Here is a 20,207-nt window from a genome sequence, read left to right as displayed (position 1 = left end):
GAGCGGCTCCGGCAGCAGTGAGCGATGCTGGCCCTTCCCTGGGCATGGGCATTTGAGAGGCAGGCGAGCGCATTGGGGTTATCACAGCCTTTCCAGCAAGTGTGGCATAAACAGCCAGTCCCAGGCAACAGAAAACCAAAGCATATATTCATGCTTTTTAATGGTTTCCTTTTTATTCAAAGGGTTTTAATATAAAGGTGAGAACAAAACTGTACTGTAGGAATAGGGCTAATAGAAGATTCCTGCTTTAAGCAGCTATTCACCACTGAGTTGCAGTGGGGAAAATGCTTTTATTAAATAAATTGTTTGGTGTTTTCATAGTATTAGTAAAATGGTTCCCACATGTAAGCGATGCTCTTAACGATGAAGACACGGATAGGAGTTGATACAACTCAAAGTCTCCATGTTCAAAAGAAAAATCTCCTTTGGCAGCAGCACTGAGCAGCCTTTTGCATCATTTTTGTGATAAACTACTCTTCAAGGGACTCTGTGCTTGGGATATCCCCCAAAACGTGAAATACAGGAAAAACGTAAGGCCTTATTTTCTGAAAGCCGTTCTCATGCCTGTAAAAGCACTCTGGAGCTCGTCTCCGTAATGCTGTCTGAAAACGTGTTCTTTGGACACCTTAGTTGAAACCAAAATCTAGCTGGCCTATTGCAGGTGTGCTGCATTGGCGTTTTAATGGCTTTTTTTACCCAGACGTGGCTTCCCTGCCTGTGTTCAAAGGGTCTGCTCCTGCACAACCGCATAACTGCGGTCAGTGAAAGTATCGCTGCTGCCTTAACCGTTGTGTGAGCACGGTCAAACACAGGAGGAGACGGTGTTTGTGATAGTCCACGTCTGTTAGTTTGTTTGGAAAGTCGGGGAGGAGCTGCCAAGTAAACACTCTTGAAAATCGCCTTACGCACTTGTCACCTGGGTGGTTTAGTGCCCACACAACGGGAAGGTGCCGGACCTCGCCTGCGTGCATCTCACCGGCGGGACGGCGAGGTTCGGGCCAGGGCAGAGGCAGCTCGTGTTCTGACAGACTTTTTCCTTTTGGGAGGACAGCGGCGATCCGCTCAAAGCCACGCGTCTTTTTCAGACTCGATCGGTAGGAAGTCTGTGTGTGCCGCGGGGCCGGGACACTCCTCGGCAGGTACCCCGGCAGCCTTGTGTTCGCTGCCGCCTGCTCGGTGCCGTCGGCGGGTGGGCACGCGCTGGGCTCGGTGCCACCGGAGGATGGGGACGCGCTGGGCCTGTCGCTGCCTGGTCGCTGTTTCCCGAACAGCGTTTGCAAGGAAACAAACGGCTTCAGTGGATTCCCCCTCCCACCGATTTGCAGATTACTGGGAAGTGGATCACAAAGTTCTGCAATTCATTATTCAAAACGTGTTCGCAAGCTCCCTCAGCAAATAGTTATCAGTTCGTATGCATTTATGACTTTCCATTTGGGTTGATACCTTACCTAAGAGACTTGGCATCCGTTTGTTTTCTTTCTGACTCTTACTCCGAACTAACACTGAGCTTAATCTAAATTCTGTTTTTGAAAGGGGTATTTATAGTCAGTGAGGCTTTGACTACTTACGGTCGTCTTCCGATAGTCTTCCAATCAAAGAAGAGAAAAATACTATACTCCTCATTAGATGGGTTACATAATAGCTATTTATTCAGTCACAAAATTTCCCTTTTGTGATTCACTTTTTGTGAATCATAGTAGTTCAGCGAAGATTGCAAATCACGACTTTTACAGCCACATATGCAATTCCCTGGAAGCAAATGTTGAAAATTTAAATATTTCAGTGTAGTTCTTTGTAACTTGCAAGTTTTGTATTAATGGGACATTGACTCTTGAGTTTTTGTGTAAAATGAAATTTTAAAAAAGCCCACAAAAATGATTGCTTGAAGTAACTCTGGAAGGCAAACATTTCTGAATAGTTACAGTCTGCTTTTTCATTTGTGGTACTTGAAAATGTGCAGTGTAGTGTATAGTGTTACACCGAGTGCTTTTTTTATTATTACTCAGAAGTGCTCTGCAATCCTGGTGAGTACTGAGGCCCCTGGAGGGCAAACGGCAGGCAGATATGGAGGTCTTGATTGTCACCTGCCAGGCAGGACACATCACCGGGCAGAACTGGCTCTTCCCCTGCTCTTCGGGTGAAAAGATGCTACTCAACCTGGGGGTCTAGGCCTTGTGCAGCCATCTTATTGTTAGGAAATTTAAAACTCGGTGTCTGAGAAGGAAAATGCAATACGGCTAGCCAAAGTGTGGGCTGCTCTCAGACTTCTACGGTGGCTGTTTCATGCCCTAGGACAAGAGTGCCTGTCACTGGGAGTGTTTGCTACCCTGTGTGAATGGTTAACCATTCAAAGCGTGCTGCTTGATTCCACTCTGGGTATGAATCTCTTAGGTGTCACTATTTTATAATTTTTTTTTTTTTGCTGTTGCTGCTAAGTGTACCTAGCAGGCGCGCTGCATACTAAGTTGTGCATTTAAGCATTGGTTGCTACAGTAAAAATCTTGATGGCCATTGTTTCTATCAAAAAAACCCCTTCTCATCTTCAAAGTCGCTGCTGTTACAATAATTTTCTCTTTGAACATGTCAGGATTCTGTCTTTGATTATATAGTGGATTGTCTCTTGTCATTGCATAATGATTTTTTTTTGGGTAGACAGAGACATTTTTCAGTTCATCACAGTTCATCCCCCATCCCAGTGCTTCTTCAAAAAAGAGACTATGTTGAAAACAGGTATTTAAGAATATAGATCTTCACGGAAATAGCTGGTTTTGACTTTTTATTTTCCTGGAAATTTTATAAAGCTGATGTGAAATATAGCTTTCTTTTACAATTTGAACTTAGACTTTCAAAATTTCCCGTTTTCCCCACTCTTCTTTTTGCTTTTGATTGCACCAGAAATCATTATTTCAGATATTTTCTTCCACTTTTTCATTTGCTGTTTTTGCAACTTAAACCACACAAAAAGAATAAATCTCTGTAATTCTACCACCAGTTTATTCAGCTTTAGACAAGCTGGGGGGGGGGGGGGGAGGAGAGAATGGAAAAGGGGTTTTAGAAAATTAAATAATGCTTATTCTTTTACCAAAAGAAGAATGTGAAAAACTAGATTTTTCCATTTTGTGTGTCGCTGTTCTCTGAAGCTGGGAATGCTTTAGAAAAGAAATGATGGAAAAGAAAATGGGGGGAGATGAACGATTAAATAAACATTAACACTCATTTTTATGGTTACTGAGGAAGAGAAGAGAGGAAAGGATGAACTCTCATGGCCAACTTTTAAAAAAAATACATCTGAAGTTAAAAACCATTTGCAAAAATGAGGAGGCTGGTGCTGTGTCAGTGATGCCGTTCTGTCGGCCAGCTCTGCTGCTCAGCATCCCTGCTCCTGGCCGGCTCCGGGGCGAGGAGGTGGCTGTGTGGGAGTGGAGGAGGCATGGCTGCCGGCACGGAGGTCGGTCGGGCAGGTGGGTGGCTGGCTGGTTTTTAAGGTGGCTGGCTGAGCTGGGGGCCCGAGCGCGCTGCTGCCAGACCCTGCCTGCCCTGCTGTCGGTTGAGGACTGGTTCAAAGCCTTGGCAAGCGCTCACCGAGGCCACGTCCATCGGAAGCTGTTTTGTGGTTTATATGACGTGGACCGGTGGTCTGTCCGCTTTCCAGGGACAGGAGTTTCCGTCGCTGCTGTGGTGGGTGCTCACTGGCATGTTGCGGCTCTCCCGAGCGCGGTGGTGGGATGAAGGTACCCTGGAAGCGGAGGTCCTCTCCCACTGCTGCTGAGGTGTGGAGGGACATGCCAGCTTTGTGGCTATTCATGGTTGATGGCTTAAACTGTGGTGCTCTGCACTAGTACGATGTTCGCCTTGGATCAAAGGGCAGGGGACCTTCTGAAATGGAAGGTGCCTTGGAAGGTCCTCCCAAGCCTCCCCGAGCTAAGTGAAAGCCCAGGGGCAAGAGTGTTTGCAATTGTCTTGCTCCCTGTGTATGTGCAATCTCTTCCATCGCTGAGCGATGCTGGTGCCCCCAGGGTAATGGGAAAACTGGACGAAAATGGGGGACAGTAGAACTGCATCAAGCACTGAACAGATTTATCCCTTGGAAAATGGGTATTCTGTAAGAATGGCAGGAGACCCCAAGCCCAGGTAAAATCTGCAGACCTGTATCTGGTTGTGATTATGTGTGTGCACGCTTCCAGCACGTTGTTGTAAAACTGCATTACTGGATGGGTATATTGCTTCAGAGGGTTAAGTACGACTAAATCAAAAGAAAAGATACCCTCTCAGTGGGTTTGTCTGCGTGATTTCACATGATGGAAGTCTTTGCCGTAGAGTTTGTAAATCCTGACTGTGGTTTTAAACAGGCGCTTTCTGCCCTTGTGTTTTGTAAGAAAAAGAGCTGAAAAGGACTCACTGTATCTTTAAACTTGCAGATCCTCAAAACCTCCCTGGGAAGTAGAAGGGGGAAGGGACCCTTTCAGGATTAATTAAACAGAGATGTCTTGCTGTAGACTTCAGGGTTTACTGATAAACGCCAGCCCCTCACCCACGTCTGGTGGTGGCTGCTATTATTTAATCAGGGCTATTACAAGGAATCTGAGAAATCTTCCCTTTCTCCTCCTCTGTCTTCCATTTATCTGTCCTCCCAACCTGTTTGTTTGTGTACGGTTAAGTTTTCCATGCCAGGGAGAAGCAGAGTGGAAATGTCAGGGGTCAGGCTGCAGGCAGGGCAGGCAGGGAGCAGGCAGCCCAGCTCCGCTGCAGCCTTTGACTTTCTGAGAAACCGGAGATATGTTTGTTCCAGGCGAGATTAACTCTTTCACCACAGCTGCCTTTGCTCAAGATGACCTGGAGGACTGGAGGCAAGGTGGGTACGTTAAGGCACTGAGTTCAGTCTCTGTTCATGTATATGTCCCTGCGGTCCCGTTGGTGATGGGTGCTCCTGCTGTCATTTCACTCACCCTCTTATCTAAGCCCAGCAGGCCCAATATTTCATCTGCCTTGGCAGCTGTGCAGCTGGAGGATGAGGCTGCGTGGATCCAAACCTCTGAGAAGGACGGAGGATAGCATAATTTGTTGCAAAGCTATTATGGATACCTGTATTTCTCAGCACGTTTTCCAGTAAACAAAGCGTTCATCCACGAAGGACGCACTGCTGCTGTTTGGAGACGCGTTTTTGAGCAGAGGCGTGACTCGGGGTTTGCCGCTCAGAAGATACCTAAAGACCAGTCTGAATGCCCTTGCCTTCGGAACAAGCAGTTTTGATGTTGGGCCAATTGACTCGGTATCTCACAGGCTTTAAGATGTGTGTAGTGTGGTGGTTTACATGTGCAGCAGCCCTGGCTGATGCCAAAGTGATAGCTGGGGTTCGGTGAGAGTTTGGGTTGTATGACTCAAGCTGTACGACCTGTATCTCGCCCCGCCTGTGTGAATGAAAGGTGTGATTCAGCGGTGGGGTGGAGGATTTTGTTTGTTTAGTGCCTTCTTTGCTTTTGTGTTGTGGTAGTGAAGCGGGTGCTGAAGAGCCAAGTCTTGCCTGGTTTGACAGAGGTCAAAGTGCAAACAGTGGCCTGCTTGGGACAGTTGCAGGTGGAGATTACAAGGTAGTCCTTATGCTGTTGCATGGTAGCTTCTTCGTATTTGGCTTTATTTCTGTAGTGAGGTATTTGTGTGGAACTTGCATGCATTGAGCTCATGGGCTTCTCTGCAGGGGCAGGATGGCAGTCACCCCCATGAGTGTCAGGGTTGTGTTTGCAAACAAAGTCCTTTCACAAAGGAGTCTCTCTGGTCTTGCTGCTTTGTTTCTGTTTTTATGCATGTGTCCGTAAGCTTTAAAGTTCTTGCATACGACATGCATGGGAAGGTTATTTAGCTGTTGCCTAACCAGCTCACCCTCACAACACTATTCTGTGCTACGTAACCGCTTTGTATAGGGGTGATGAATGGGCCACAGCATATTTCTCTGTTGTAACTTGTTTAAGGAATGGGGTTGTCTGTGTCCGGAAGGATGAGGCCATTTGCGCCAGCGTTCCCCTCCAACGGGCCCTGCCACGTCGAGAGCCCGTCAGGGCAGGGGGATGAGTGCGCTGCCTGTCGCCCCTCGTGCTGTGCCCTGCAGGGCCGGGGCGCTGGGGCAGCCGAGGAACTCCCTGCTCTCTCTGTGCGCTCTGTGCTCCTCTCGCTTAGTGCTATGTGCGTGCAGTATTTGCTTTAACCTTACCTTCCTCCACCACTCCCCGTTAACTTGGCTCACGGAAAGTGGTGTGGAGCAGGAGAGAGCATGGCTGCTGCTGGAGGCCTTTCTCCTAGGAGCTGGGCGATCAAAGGGACCTGCCCTTCTAGTAGGACGGTCCGTGCAGAAGTACGGTTGATAAGGACCTGAACCAGGTTGATAAGCAGTTGTCACAAACAGCTGTAGTTGCATATGGGACAGGGATGAACTCCAGTCTCTCGTGGGCTCCTCTATGCGGAGTACCCCCCGCAGCGAGGTCCCCAGGGACACGCTGTGCTCCCGTGTGCCGGCATTTCGGTGCTGCTCAGCCCCGTGCCCTCTCCCTGCTCCCCTGCCCTTGCCAGGGGGAGCTGGCGCTTCTGGGTGTCCCCTCCCCGAGTGCCGTAGGGCAGAGCCCGCACAGCTCCCAGCATAGCGAGGTGAGCTAATTGTCTGCCATTTTTTCATTTTCCAGGGATATTGAAATTGTTGTGGGTCATAAATCACGTGAGCGTATGGCTAGAAAGGGAACACGGGCCCATATTTCAGCTTTGGGTTTGAAGATGAGACTGTCCATCCTGTGTTGTTCTGGCCCATTTCGTTGATTTACTGGCCTGTGAAACTTTAGAGTTAATTTTTCGTTGAAGCAGTGAAAGTCTGGCTACCCGTGACTTTCTTGCTTGAACAGCTGTTTGCTCCTGATTCGTTGCTATTCTGAGAGTTTCATGAAGACTCTCCACAGTGATGTGACAATTGGAAGAAAAAGATGAGCTTATATTTTTCTCATCCTAATAGTGGCACTTACAGATGTACTGAAGAAAGCCAGGTTTCTTTGTGTGATTTTTTTTTTTTTTTTTAAGGTGAACTTCCCTTGCTGCCATTCCTCCTTCACATGGTTGCATATTTCTTATATCTGATGATTTTTTTGCTTTTCCTTCAGATAGATTTAATTTTAAAACATGCTGTTCAAACAAACGCTGGTCCTCCTTCAGATTTATGACCCCCAGCTGAATCGCCACACCTTTCTGATGCTGTATGGGATGTTTCTGAATGCGCCAAATCCATTATACAGCAACAAGATTTCCATCTCTTTTTGTAGCTAAAATAAGATTTTGGGTATACCAGAATTTGGGATTTTTCTGTAGCAGAAAAGACCTAGCAAGAATTTACCCAGAAAGTGCATTTTGGGTTGAGAGCGTCAGGTATCAGTCTGATTTGCAAACACTTAAAAGTTTTCCAGCAGAGATTTTGACCCTTCTTTAACAAGCTCAGGCTTCTTGACAGTTCTGCTTTTTTAAGTTACTTTTCATAGACTCTTTAGAAATTGTCCCTGAATTACTAGGGACTTTCAAACCGTGATTTCAAAACCATTGTTTCTGGAGTGTCATGCCTCTGCCTTCTGTGGTCCTCGGCACAGAGCGGGCCGAGGGGTGTCCGTCTCCGAACCGCGTCTCTGCGGGTGCCGTGGTGAGACCCAGCTTTGTCCTGGGGTCTCTGCTCTCGCTTTTCTCTTACTCTGTGAGCAGTGAAATTGTTTGAGCTTCTTTTGATTTCAGGGAGATTGTTTCCCAAGGTCCCCTCATGTAAACCGCTACTTCCGAGACACCAAACTGCAGTTGGAGGTATCCTAAAGAGGAATGGGATGTATTTCAAGGTAATGCTATAAATAAATGGGATAAGAGAGCTAAAGATCCTAGATGCTGTTTCTTCTCACTTACTGTTAGCCTTTGGTAAACTCCAGTTGTATTTTCACAAATATCCTTGAACTCGTGTGGTTTAACCCAGAGCATTAATGCACATGATCACCACTTCTTGGTGTGCAAGAGCCTCAGATGTGTGAGGCCCCTGGGAGAGATTGACTTTGCCTGTGGCAGTTTTGTATTACGGTCTCTCGTAATTGTGAGTTATAGATCGGGCAGAGGCACCTCCAGGAGCTGCAGGCAGAGCTGGGGAGGAGATGGGAGGCACTGAGGGATGGGCAGCCGGAGGACCCTCGATCCCCAGCCCTGGCAGTCAAGCTGGATGCAGATCTGCCTTTGGGATGTGAGGACATGGCTCCTGTTGATTTCTTTGGGAACAAGGCAACTAAACACATCAAAGTCTTTGGCCGGCTGTATCCAAGCCTTTGCCTCGCCAGAGACTGATAACATTTCAGAGACAAATTCCCTTTTTTACACTTGGCTAACAAGTACTCATTTAATTTGCATCCTGAAACTAAGCGACCACAAACAAAGTTCTTTGAAGGGAATCTTCTTCTTTCATTCTGTTTTCACTTCGTTTAAGGAAAATAGAGATTTCCATGTATAATATGCAGGGCTTAAATATCCTACTTATTGTTGTCATTTCTATTTTTTCCCCAGCAATTATGTAGAAGCTCTTGCACAAATCTGACGAGAGAAAGCTGGAATTTACATGTTTCCTCCTCTGTTGCGCTCTGTGCATAATCACCATCTATTCATTGCCTTTACAAACTCCATTAATACACCCACGTCCCTTGCCAGTGTGAGTGGGCATTTTCGTGCTATTTTTGGAGGCCTGCTCTGTGCATTAGGCTGAAGGTGATACTGGTACTTTTGACCTGTGTGTCCTCATGAAGAAATGAGCGGGAGCAAAACTTACTAAAATGATACGACGGGTTATAGAATGAATCGACGGCTCGAGTAAATATTGCTCTTTCGGGCACCATCCCCTGGCGAAGAGTCAAGCTGGTGGTGATGGTGCGGCGGCAGAGCGAAGCTCAGGCCAGCGCGAGCCATTTTTCGGTATTTCACATGCATTAAAAGGTTCCGTCATAATGGGAAAAAACAACTCGGGGATCAATAAAACCCGGTAGCCTGGGACACCATCTGAAGGCAGCCTGACGCTGTCGGAGGCTGGCAGCGAGCTCTCGGGAGCGTGGACCGGTGGTGGCCGCTTGTGCGGTGCCCGTGGGAGAGGGCAGGTCTGTGAGGCGATCCCGTGCGGGGAAATGGCAGGCATTAGTCACTGTTAATTGGCTTAGCTCCAATGTTTTAAATGTCTAGGTGGCAATTTAATGAAGAACACTTAAGTAGCGTGTTTTTTCAATTTTGGCCTGTCCTGAAATACTACTAGACAGTGTCCAGGAACTGGTTTTAGTTAAATGAGGACGTATTGAACAATTTCATATGACTTCTGTGCAGGCAGAAAATTCCACTTTGGATTTTATGAAAAACCTTTTATTTGCTCGCACATTCTGGCTGTCGAGAGATGGATTTCACATGGGCTGGAGTTGTACGTAAAGCTGCCATGTGATAACTTGCGTACATACGAAATAAATTTGAAAGTGTGGGGTGCAAAAGCCAGCATTTCCTTACTCATCACGGATGTGTGGGTTGTTACCCTCGGTGAAAATAGGCTCAAAGCATTTAGTTAGTGCAAGTGAGTGATGTACGCCAACAGCAGAGGAAACATGGGATCAGTCAGCCAATATTCACTCCTACCGCGGAGTTCTCCTTTTCACGTTACATGCTGGATGTGGAGGTAGGGACATGGCTGAGGCAGCTGCAGCCCTTTGGAGGGAGGGTTAGGAGAAGCCCTTTGTAGCCTTCTTCCCAGTGCTAGGTCTGAGTGTAAATTTGATGGAGCCGGCAGGCGGGATTTAGGCAGTTAACTCCTTTCCGAGATGAGCAGAAGTGCTCAGTTTTTTGCAGGGAGAGAAGGACAGACCCCGGAAAATAACTCAGAGCTCCCAGAGCATTCACTGGTCTCGGATGGCAGCGTATCAACGTCGGGAGCATTGAGTTGGCTGTGCTGGGATGGGTTGTAGTTGCCAGACTCCTGTTTGTTTTCTCTTGGAAGTGTCCACAAATGGCTTGATTGTTGGTAGCCTTTGGTTTGGTTTGATTTTTAAAGCCAGTTTTCCTCACTTGGGCAAGGTAGTAGCTTCTCATACAGTGCAGAGCTCAGGAGAGCATGGTATTGGTGATGGCACTGGGGAGCCCGACTGGTGGTTCAGAGCCATGTGGTTGGGTTGGGTTGGCTTAGGCCATGGTTGACAGTTTGGCCATCAGTAGCTCAGCTTTCAGTGGCTGTTACCCACGAGCCCTGGTTTGCCTGCGCGGGGGAAGGCAGGACCAGGCCAGCAGAAAGCAGCACTGCAGCGCTGTAGTTGTGATGGGACCTGGTTTGCAAGAGTGGTCTTTTATTATGTGAGAACCAAAACCCCGACATTGGCCTCTTCGCAAGGGGGCAGGCAGAACTCCCCTCTGCGGTTTGCGTATTTTGCAGTAAAGCCAGCCTGAGAGTTACTGTGTTAAACCGAAAAGAGGAACTGGAGGTAGCCAAAAGAGAGGAAGGATATGAGTTAAAAACAGTCCGTTGTCCCCGTGGCCGTCTAGCAGGGCACAGGAGCTGGTGCTGTCCCAAGGTACGGAGCTTCTGGCTTCCCCGTCGGACACAGGGCTTATGTTTCTTCTCAGAGAGTCGTAGAGTTGGAAAGCAGTAATTTAACAGTAGCTTTCAGAGAAATAAATAGGTGTAAGCAGTTTCACACTTTCCTGTAGAGCCATGGATGCATGTTGCTCTCCTGCTGGGCAGTGGGCAGCAAAGTGGGGAACTGTGTGTTCCCCTTTCCTCGTCTCCTGCTGGCAGGGTGGAGGGAACACGTTTTTTAAAACAGCAATGTCATTCTCCTCATCCAGGCATCGTTCATTCTGCGTCTTCAAGGTCATGCTACGTGTAAGATGACTGCCACCTTTTCCACTGATAGGGTTAGCATTTTTCCTACTTAACCGTGTTTTCACCAGTTTCTTCAGACACCAGCGTGTGGCTAACAGTCTGAGTTTGTCCTCAAGTGATATTCGCCCAGGCTCGGTGCTGGAGCTGTAGGGTAGGACACTGCAGTCTGACTGTAACCCTGCAGCCGTAACAACAAACCCTTAACGCTGCCATGGGTTTGGGCAGCCTCCCTGTCGTGGTATGTGCATCCTTCCATTGCTCCTGGTGAAAACAGGAGCATGAAAAGAGGTCAAGGGAGAAAAAAGAAAAATATGTATTCACAGCAAGCACTCTGTGTCTCCTGTTATCTAAATTCTGTGCAAACAGCGAGCACTGACGGAGCTTCATGCCAGCTCTGAGACCACTGAAAGCAAAATAAACATCTTTGCAGCATGGGCTGATACATGGTCCCTTTAGAGTTGCAGGCACCTCCAATTAATCATGCTGTCTGCGGAGGAAGAGGCTTTGAGGATCAGAGGACGTTGCCAGACCTGATGGGCTGATGGAGGGGTGGGCACCACTCAACGTTAGGGGTAAATGGGCTGTGTTCCCAGCCCGAGCGAGCGGGGACGGCCGTGCCGTGCCGTGCCTTGCCTTGCCGTGAGCGATGTCTCGTCTATATGCAGCAAAGTCAAATGCTTTAATCCTGGTTTGCAGGATATATTAGTGGTGTGGGACAGTGCTCAGTGCCGTGCACACGTTTTTGACTAAAGAGCCTTCCCTCCTTTGTGAGAAAGGCTTTCACGGTGCAGCTCAGCTGGCTGGGTCTCAGCAATAAATCTATGGGCTGACCAAGCCAAATGACTTCTTGAAATGTTAATGAGTGAGATGTGGCCAATACCCTGGAGTTGGGGTATCTCTGCACAGCGCTTCTGGTCAGCAAAGAGGGAAATTGCCTGCTCCCCGTTTCGGCTGTGCTCCTCATGACGAGTCCTTGGCATCAGCTGTTCATCTTAACCACGAACACTTCTGACTTCCTTTAATTTTGTTCATAGTGGGGAGGGTAGCACCTTTAAGCATCTTATGGGCTTTAAACGTTGCACAGGTTCACAGGTTACACAAAATAAATGAAGGAGTAAAATCAGAGTAGGAGGAAGGTTTCAGTCATGGAGCAGATGGGGCTTTTCATGGAGCGCCAGCAGAGTGCCGGGTGCTGCAGAGTCCAAATGCCCTAAGGCATTTAAAATAGAAGAGACAGATCCAGTCCAAAGCGGGGTACGGGTTGCCAGAGGTGAAGAAAACTGAAAGTGGTGCAAGTTTATGGAGTAAGCAGGTGGCAGGTGCCATGTTTGTGTTCATGAACAAATGCAAAACATGTGTTTACTTGTACTCCCGGGTCAAGTAAATGCCTTTGTCCAGGATTTTGTCAGCGCTACAGCGGTGAGGGAGGAGACGGCTCATTTGTTTATCAACACAAATGAACTAGTTGTGTTTAAAAATACAATTTTAGGAGTAAATTAATCTGTGGAGACTAGGTCCAGTGTGCAGGGAAACATGAAATGTTTTCAGACCTTATTTTTCTTGAAAACTGAAAAAGATGATTCTGTACTGTGTACAAATGCAGAGCTATGTGCCTGAACCAATATGTCAAACTGTCATGTGGGAGATTTGGTGAAAAACATCTTGTCCTAAGGGAATAATTTTAAGCACTATATGTAGGTTTGCTGCCTCATAAGAGATCATTACTCAAATCTATTCCCTCTTATGGTAGCTCGGCCTCTGCTTAACGGGCGCAGAGTGAACAGAAGCCTCTTAACGCATCCTTTAAGAGTGGTTATCAGATGGTAGAGGGGAAACTGATCTCTGGTCAGGGAATACAGTGTTTTTGGCCAAATCCTCTGATTTAGCCTTAACAAGATCAGTCGCAATCCAGGGGCTTCACGCTCGGCTGGCCATCGAGGGCGGCGGCGGCGGGGCCATGCTGTGCCGGGCGGCCGGACCCTGGGCAGCGTGGGCGGCTGAGGCTTTGTCAGAGCCGGTGAAGAAGTGTAAGGGACGAGCCCTGGGGCAAGGAGCCGTTCCAGGGATCTTCACCTCCTGTTTGTCACTTCAATCTCGCAGGAACGCTGAAATGTGGAGTGGAACCCATTCCCAACCAGACCCCTACCAGACTGTGACTGCGCTCTCGCTCCTGCATGTCACTGCCTCCCCTTCCTTTTGGTGGTTTTAGCAAAAATGAGAGGAATGGCATGAGCAGCACCTGAAGAGCAGCACAAACTCCCAGTGCCTCTGCGTAGCATCCACGGTTGCTGTGACTACACACCATCCCTCCCTCAATTAATCTCCTCTCTCACAAGATGATGCACATAATGCGTGCTAGCATTGCAGGTGAACTCGTTTTTAATGGGATGAGCTTACCTAAAAATCGGGACACATCTGGGTTTGCACAGTGCTTGATGGGGTCGTCACAGTTAAGAGAACATGTTTATTTTTTAAAAATGCGTAAGAAGATGCTACCTGAGGGAAGAGGCTTTACATAGCTAACATGGGCTAAGGAAGAAGAGGGAGTGAGAAGGAAGCTGGAGGGATTGAAAGTGTGTATACATGGTGTCTTCAGGAGTGAGGAAAGTGTCAGGATCTAATCTCACTAGAGAGAAATGTGTTTTTCCTGACTTGATGTGAAAAAGCAGTCTGTAGTGTGTGTATTGAATTTTTTGGTGGAGCAGAACTCTCGTCTTCTCCCTGTGTCCCAGCTGCAGGCTACCAACGCTCCTGGCGAGGCTCCTGTGTTAGTTACCATGCTGCCATTAATGCTGTGTAAACAAACAAACAGCAACCTTTTATTTTCTGAAGGCATGCATGCCTTTGCAAAGTAGAGCAGAACGAAAGAGCAGCTTCCTAAATGTGCAAGGTCAGAGCAGAGGATACGGGGCATGGGAGAAAGCCTGGGTGAGTCTTTCACGGGCTGTGCTTTTCTGTCTGTTAGCTTGTTTGTTTGGGACTTCACGATTGAAATGTGTTTGTGTGGGTAAAGCGTGTTCAAAAGCTTAATGTGTAGCTTTTACCTAAAAGCAAACTTTAATATTATTTTAAAAAAGAAAAAAAAAAAGCTTTTTTAGTCTTTTGGGAATGCGAAGCCGTCTGTGTATGCATCTGCCCCTCTAAAGGAGAGCAGCCTGGCGTTTTTGTCCCAAGTGCTTGATACAGTTCTTACTGTTGCTTTTGTATGTTGTTGTAACTGATGAATGTTAGCAAACTATTCAGAGAAAACTTTGAAGTATTTACCTAAAACGTACGGTTTGAGCTGCAATAAACAAAATTGCTGGAATATTGGCTGAACACAAGCATGTAAGGGCTGTGAAAATGGCCGGACTTAATTCACTTTCATGTTTCAATGAATGTTTGCAAATATTTCTTTGCCATAGCCACCCAGCTCTTCCAGATGTTGTGGCTGGCCCTTGGAAATGCCTGTGCACAAGCTGAGCTGATAATATTAATCAAACCTCGTGTAAACTTGCAGGGCATTCAGCGATTATTGCAGGAATTTTCTCTGCTGTGAGCAATTTTGCACAGTTGGCTGGGATACACAGTGCTGGGTTTTCCTCATCTTTTTCTTCCTCTGAAATACGGAGTACGAGTTGCTGTTCTGGACAGGATAATGGTAGGATGGGCCATTATAATCAAAGTAAAAGGAAGAAATAGTTTCCAGTGCTAGAAATTTAAGCTCGATCCGTGCAGTAACTGGCTTTTGGGACCACCATGACTTCACCCGGTCGCGGTGTGTGGGAAGGTGCTGCCGCCGAGGGGCGGGTGCTGGGTGCACCGGGTGGAGGAACCCCACTGCGGTCGCAGGCGGCGTGGTGGGTTTTGCTCCGCAGGTGACTGTCCTCCCTGGCTTAACACCCACCATCGCATACGGGAGTGGTGGAGGCTGCCACGGCCAGGACGTGTGCTAACCACAGCTTTTTGGGGTGAGGATACCGTCACGGTTGAGCCGTTCCCAGACTCCTTTTGGTCTTTGGTCACTTTATTGCTTTGAGTTTCATGCCTTCCATGTGAACACATTGTGTGCTTATGTATGATGTTTTATCTCTTATCTCTGCTTCAACATTTGCCGTTTTCAAGTGGCACACGCTATCCTGCGAACCGGGTAGTTTTACTTGCATCTGTCCCAGGTTCTGTTGTGTCACGTCCTTCGGTTTGGAGAGGAAGTCTCCACCCAGACCATCTCGAGATCTTGGGTATGGAGGATGGCTCTTATTAGAAGGGTATTGCTTTTATTAATAACACGTACAAATTTCTTGCAGTAGTTGCTAATAGAGGCAGTTGCGCAGTTCAAACATAATTTGTTTGAAAATGCCTTGCTTTCAATTAGGTGTACTTCATGACTGACAGTGATTTATCTGAAACTTGGCAACTGCGAGGCAGTGACGTGATGACACCATCTTGCATTACCTGACTAATTTTAACCTGCTGAGTCCCATCAGTCTCTACTACCAACACCCCTCAGGACTGTGTGTGCTGCAGAAAGCGGGTGCTGGGGCACTGCTGGCTTGAAGGAGGCAGAGAGACAGCGAGGAAGGCTGGTGAAACAGGTCTGCCGGGAGAGTATTACTCTTTGGGACAAGCATCAGGCAGTAGCTTGTGCTTAAGAACATAATTCTCATCAGGTAGATCAGCACAACTTTAATTTTTTAAAACAAAGGGTTTTTTCAGAAAAGCATCATAGCTTTGTCAAGACAGAAATACTGGAAAAAAGTAAATTGCGCTGAATATTTCCCTCCAGATTGGCTTTGAGAACACTTGTGCCAATGCAAGCCTTACTGCAAGCTCTCATCCTCTTTTTGTTTTGGATTTGAATGCATCATTTTCTGTGCTCTTTAACAATAGACCAAGAGAGCTTGAGCTCCCACACAGTGGTGTTGAGTTAGGCATCGTGTGGACAGTGGCAATCAGTATTAACTTCGCAAACTTAGGATCAGATCCTGCTCACCTTGTTTACTTGGGTTTTCCTCTGAGGCCAACAAATCCTGTTCATCATTGCGGGATAGATTTTGCATTGATTCCTTTATCAGTAGTTTGCTTATGAATTTTATCCACAGCAAACGTTTTAGAAATAATTTGCTGATTTACAAGTAAATAAGCCTAATTTTTTATTCTTTAGATGCTTGTGGCATATGAACTTCCTCACTTAATCGTTGGCTGAGGACCTGACCCGTTCTGGGTGTCAGTGGTGTCTGCATGGCCGATGCAGATGTCTCTGCCCGCGCGGCGCAGCGGAGCTCCGGCTCGGATCCCGGCCGGGCGCCCGGGCACGCGCAGCCGGGTGCTGGGTCCTGCTCCGGGAATGCGCTGTCTCTGCCTCTTCTGTCGGTGTCCTCAGGCGAGAGGCTGGTCTCCTGGAGCCCTGCCGTAAGTGCTCCTTGCAGAAACACCACCGAGATCCCCGGGCCCCTCGTGACAGCAGTTCAGCTGTGGGACTCTTTCCTCTTTCTCTGCAGCAGAGGAAGAACGCTGCTGTCACAAAGACTAATCTCAAGGCGCTGGCTTTTCCTGTACTGAGACCAGCATGTCCTGTACGTTCAGGGAGACCTAAGAATAAAAAATATTGGGTACTGTGTGCATTGTAAGGGACGCGAACAAATCCAAATAAGAAAAATGTTTCCCTTTCTCAATTCTCTGCACAATCTCATTTGAGTTTTAAACATTTTATAAATAAAAAGTTATTCAGGTATATTTACATTCAGGATAGTAAGTTTAAACTGAACACTTCATCAAATAGCATTTATTTAGGGAGTCTTTTTTTTGCCCTGTGATTTTTCCCAAAGTGGTACCATAATGTCACCTTGGGATTCACTGGCCTGTGCTACCGCAGCTGCTGGCCCTGTGCTGGCGGAGCAGCCCGTGCTGTTCCCTGCCCTGCACAGTGGACCAGCTCCGCAGCACAGATGTGTCCCTTGTGTCAAGGGCTGAGGTGGAAGTGCTCCCCCGGGGAGGTAAAACCGCTTGTTACTCTTCAGAGGCAGGGGCAGACCGTGCAGGGGGGGAGAGGGTCTGGGGTGTGATGGGGCTCAGGGGTGACGGGAAAGAAGAGTAGAAGCTCCCCACGTTGGAGCAAAGGCAGGCTGTGCTAATGCTGGCTCTGCCTGCTGAAACTCTGCATTTGGGTGTTACGTGGCGAACTGCTCTGTGCTTCAGCTCTGCTCCTCGGTACTGCTTATTTATCAAAACTGACTGAAAAAACCAACGCCAACTACAGGGGACTGTAATCCACTTTGGAGTTTAGAGAACGTGTGCATCTTTGACCTGCTGATGTTGGATTCGTTATTCGAGCAGTGAGTGAGGGTATCCTACAGAAATGCAAACGCAGAGCGTGGCTGTGCTAGGCTGAGGTGTGTAACGGAGCTTTGTGTTGATTTTGCACATGGTTGCAGTAATGCAGCGCATGGCTGAGCAGGCAGCAGCACTGCTCTGGAGCCGTGTTCCTTCTCCCATCATTTATAGCATCGTGTCCCCAGGTTCTAATTAGTTTCTCTGTATGATGTTACGATACTGTTCTGAATACGAGCATCTCTGACGTCCGACAATCAAGTATTACAAGCATTTTCCAATTTAAACTTCCAGACTAGTTTAAGATTATTTTTCAATATCACTGTGATCGTGTAACAAGCTTTTCAGTTCCTCTTTTGTATCTGGTGTAGCGGCTGGTTAAGTGAAACAAATACAACATGCAGTGTGGTAAACCCACACTGCTCGGCTGTGTGGAACATGAGAAAGACGATGTGAAGGAAGGTCTTAAGGAGGTTAAACATTCACAGCCATTTTCTGGCATATTTGGCACGCTCCAGTATCACCCTCAGCCCCGTGCGACAGCAACTTTCAGGGTTTATCGGAGAAATTACGGTCCCTGCATTTGCTAGTGCTGCAGCAGGTCCGCTCGTACCTCCTGTGCTCTGGGTGAATATGAACGAAATGGTGGATGAGAGGAAATGCAGGCTGCCTGTCAGGATGTTGTTGGCTTTTTTGTCTGGCCTTGTGCCGTTCTTCTATTTACTCATTGTTTTTATCCCACAAAAAGCCCTCCTTCCAGGGCTGGGGGAGCTGTCTGCATCAGCTTGGGCATCCTCCCTGGCAGAAGCAGCGACGTTCCTGGGTGTTCCTGGGGGTGTTCCTGGGGGTGCCTTAGCTCCGAGAGGGTTTTCTGTGTTCAGGGGCTGGCAGGCTGGCTCCTCCTGGGGAGAAGGGAGCAAGCCCCAGCCTGCACCGGCCGCCGGGCTGCCCAGCCCCAGCCAGGGTGGACGCCAGTCGCTGCCATGCCGTTTCAGAGGGTCTGTGAGAAGGACCCCGTGGAGGGGCTGCTGAGGACGTGAGGATTTACAAGGCGAGGGATGAACTTTGGGGGGTTTTGTGTTGGGGCTTTTTTTGGTGATTTGACTAAGAGCGGTGGAGAAGAACTAAAGAAGTGATTGATTTCAGAGAGGAAGGTGATGAAAGAAAGATGTCCCTGGCTGTGCCGGGCAGGGAGAGGGCACGTGCACCAAGGCACGTTTTGAAGATGAGAAAAATTTATTTGCAACAGAGAAGATTACTTGAAAATATTGAGAATGGAAGCAGGGAAAAATAATGGAGCGACAGTGGGAACGAGTCATGAGTACATGGTAGTATACTTTGGAAGGAACAGTTTTAGCTACTCTTCATATTAACTGTAAAATCCAGAGGAAGAAGGCCTGGGACGTGGTTTAGGATGTTTCAGTTAAACTCTTTAATTTCTGTGTTTAACAGAAACTAATGGTGGCTAAAGATCATACAAAGTCCTACGATGAAGAAATTATAAGAAAAACATTATCGTGGTGCTCCATCAAAAGAGGTGGAGAGGGAGGCCTGTGCCTGTAAGAGACCGACGGTGGGAATGACCTGGAGGGCACGGAGGGTTCAGGGCTGGTGTCCTGCTGGGGGAAGTTTCAGGATCGATTTCAAATAGTGGAGGGTGCATGGGGAGTGAAAACTCCCAACTGTGCTGCAATCCAGGACACACGTAATCAGTCGTGTATATATCCCCAGCGTTCAGGCGTATTGCTGGTTTCCTTTAAAACAAGTGCATGTGAAAGAGAGTATTTTTGGTGGTTTTTCTGGCACGGTGACAGATCAGCCGGAGCAGCTCGCTGCGGGGTGGGAAGAGGGAGCTGTACCAGTGGCGGGGGCACCGGGGGATGCCGCGGGTGCAGGAGCCGGGGCGCGGGCCGGCGGGGCAGAGGCAGAGGCAGAGACGTGGGGCCATGCCCGCTGCCCGCGTGCCGCCGGTTGCGTGAGGTGATGGGGTTGCATTGCACGGTTCTCCTAACGCTCTCTCTGTGAACCCTTTCCAGCCCACGACCTTCCCCCGAGCAAGACCTCGGCGGCGGCGCAGACTGGCAGCCACCTGCAGTGCCTCTCGGTCCACTGCACGGACGACGTGGGCGAGGCGAAGGGCCGGACTGCGGTGCCGACGTGGAGGTCCCTGCACTCGGACATCTCCAACAGATTTGGGACTTTTGTGGCCGCCCTGACTTGAACAAAAGAAATTATTTTTTTTCTCTTTTTAATTTCAAAGGGCCGCTACTGCTAGGTGGACTATTTTTCTAGGTTGGTACCTGCTTAGTGGCATATGGACTGGAAAGGGTTAATTTAAAGTAAACCTCAACTTTTTTTTAATCTTCTGCCACAGTATGTTACCAGTGTTAACCCTTCTGCAGTTAGCACACTTTTGCTTAAGATTTTCCTGCTAGACCACTTTTTCCCATTATTCTGTAACCTTGGCATACATTTATAGATGAGGCCTTTTCCTTTTTCATCTCAGCGTATGTCCAAGTCACGTATGTCATAATAAGACAAAGATCCTCCTCCTCCTCCTCCTTTTCTTCCTCATTTGCTTTGTTTTTCCTTTTTTGTTTTGCTTTGTTCAGTGCTTATTACAATGGTGATCCTGAAGAACAGCAGTTCAGGAATAAACGCCGGTTAAAGTCAAATGGTCATCATTATATTATATATTATATTGACACCCAGCTTTTGCCAGTCACATACAAACCAAACAGTTAATGCTCTGTTGAATATTCAGGCAACGAGCCTGCCCTTTCCTGAGAAAATGATGTTCTGTTATCAATAACGTTCAGCCTCGTTTGCTCTCCGCCTCCCCCTGCGAGGTGAGGACGCTCATTCCTGTATTTACCCTGGTGAAGCCCAGAGACGGAGCTCTGTCATGAACGGGCTGGTTCAGACACGGCCGGGGAAGGTATAGAGAAGTTTCTAAATAAGCCTAACAGGAAGTTTACTTAGTAATTAAGAGTCATTATCTCCT

The 20,207-nt window shown here is 47.8% G+C and overlaps 1 protein-coding gene across 1 annotated transcript in view; it reads left to right on the top strand.

The window, feature by feature from the left end:
* MN1 (MN1 proto-oncogene, transcriptional regulator) overlaps positions 1–19,981 on the top strand; it is a 36,788-nt gene extending 16,807 nt beyond the window's left edge. Inside the window, exon 2 of the mRNA XM_050906663.1 lies at positions 19,240–19,981. Within this exon, the coding sequence (XP_050762620.1) occupies positions 19,240–19,424 (185 nt within the window). The 3' untranslated portion in view covers positions 19,425–19,981. The remainder of the gene's footprint in view (positions 1–19,239) is intronic.
* Positions 19,982–20,207: the final 226 nt, after the last annotated feature.

Source organism: Gymnogyps californianus, chromosome 16, assembly GCF_018139145.2.
Source record: "Gymnogyps californianus isolate 813 chromosome 16, ASM1813914v2, whole genome shotgun sequence".
NCBI lineage: Eukaryota > Metazoa > Chordata > Aves > Accipitriformes > Cathartidae > Gymnogyps > Gymnogyps californianus.
The sequence above is the reverse complement of the archived record's forward strand: the minus strand, read 5'-3'. Positions and strand labels throughout refer to the sequence as shown.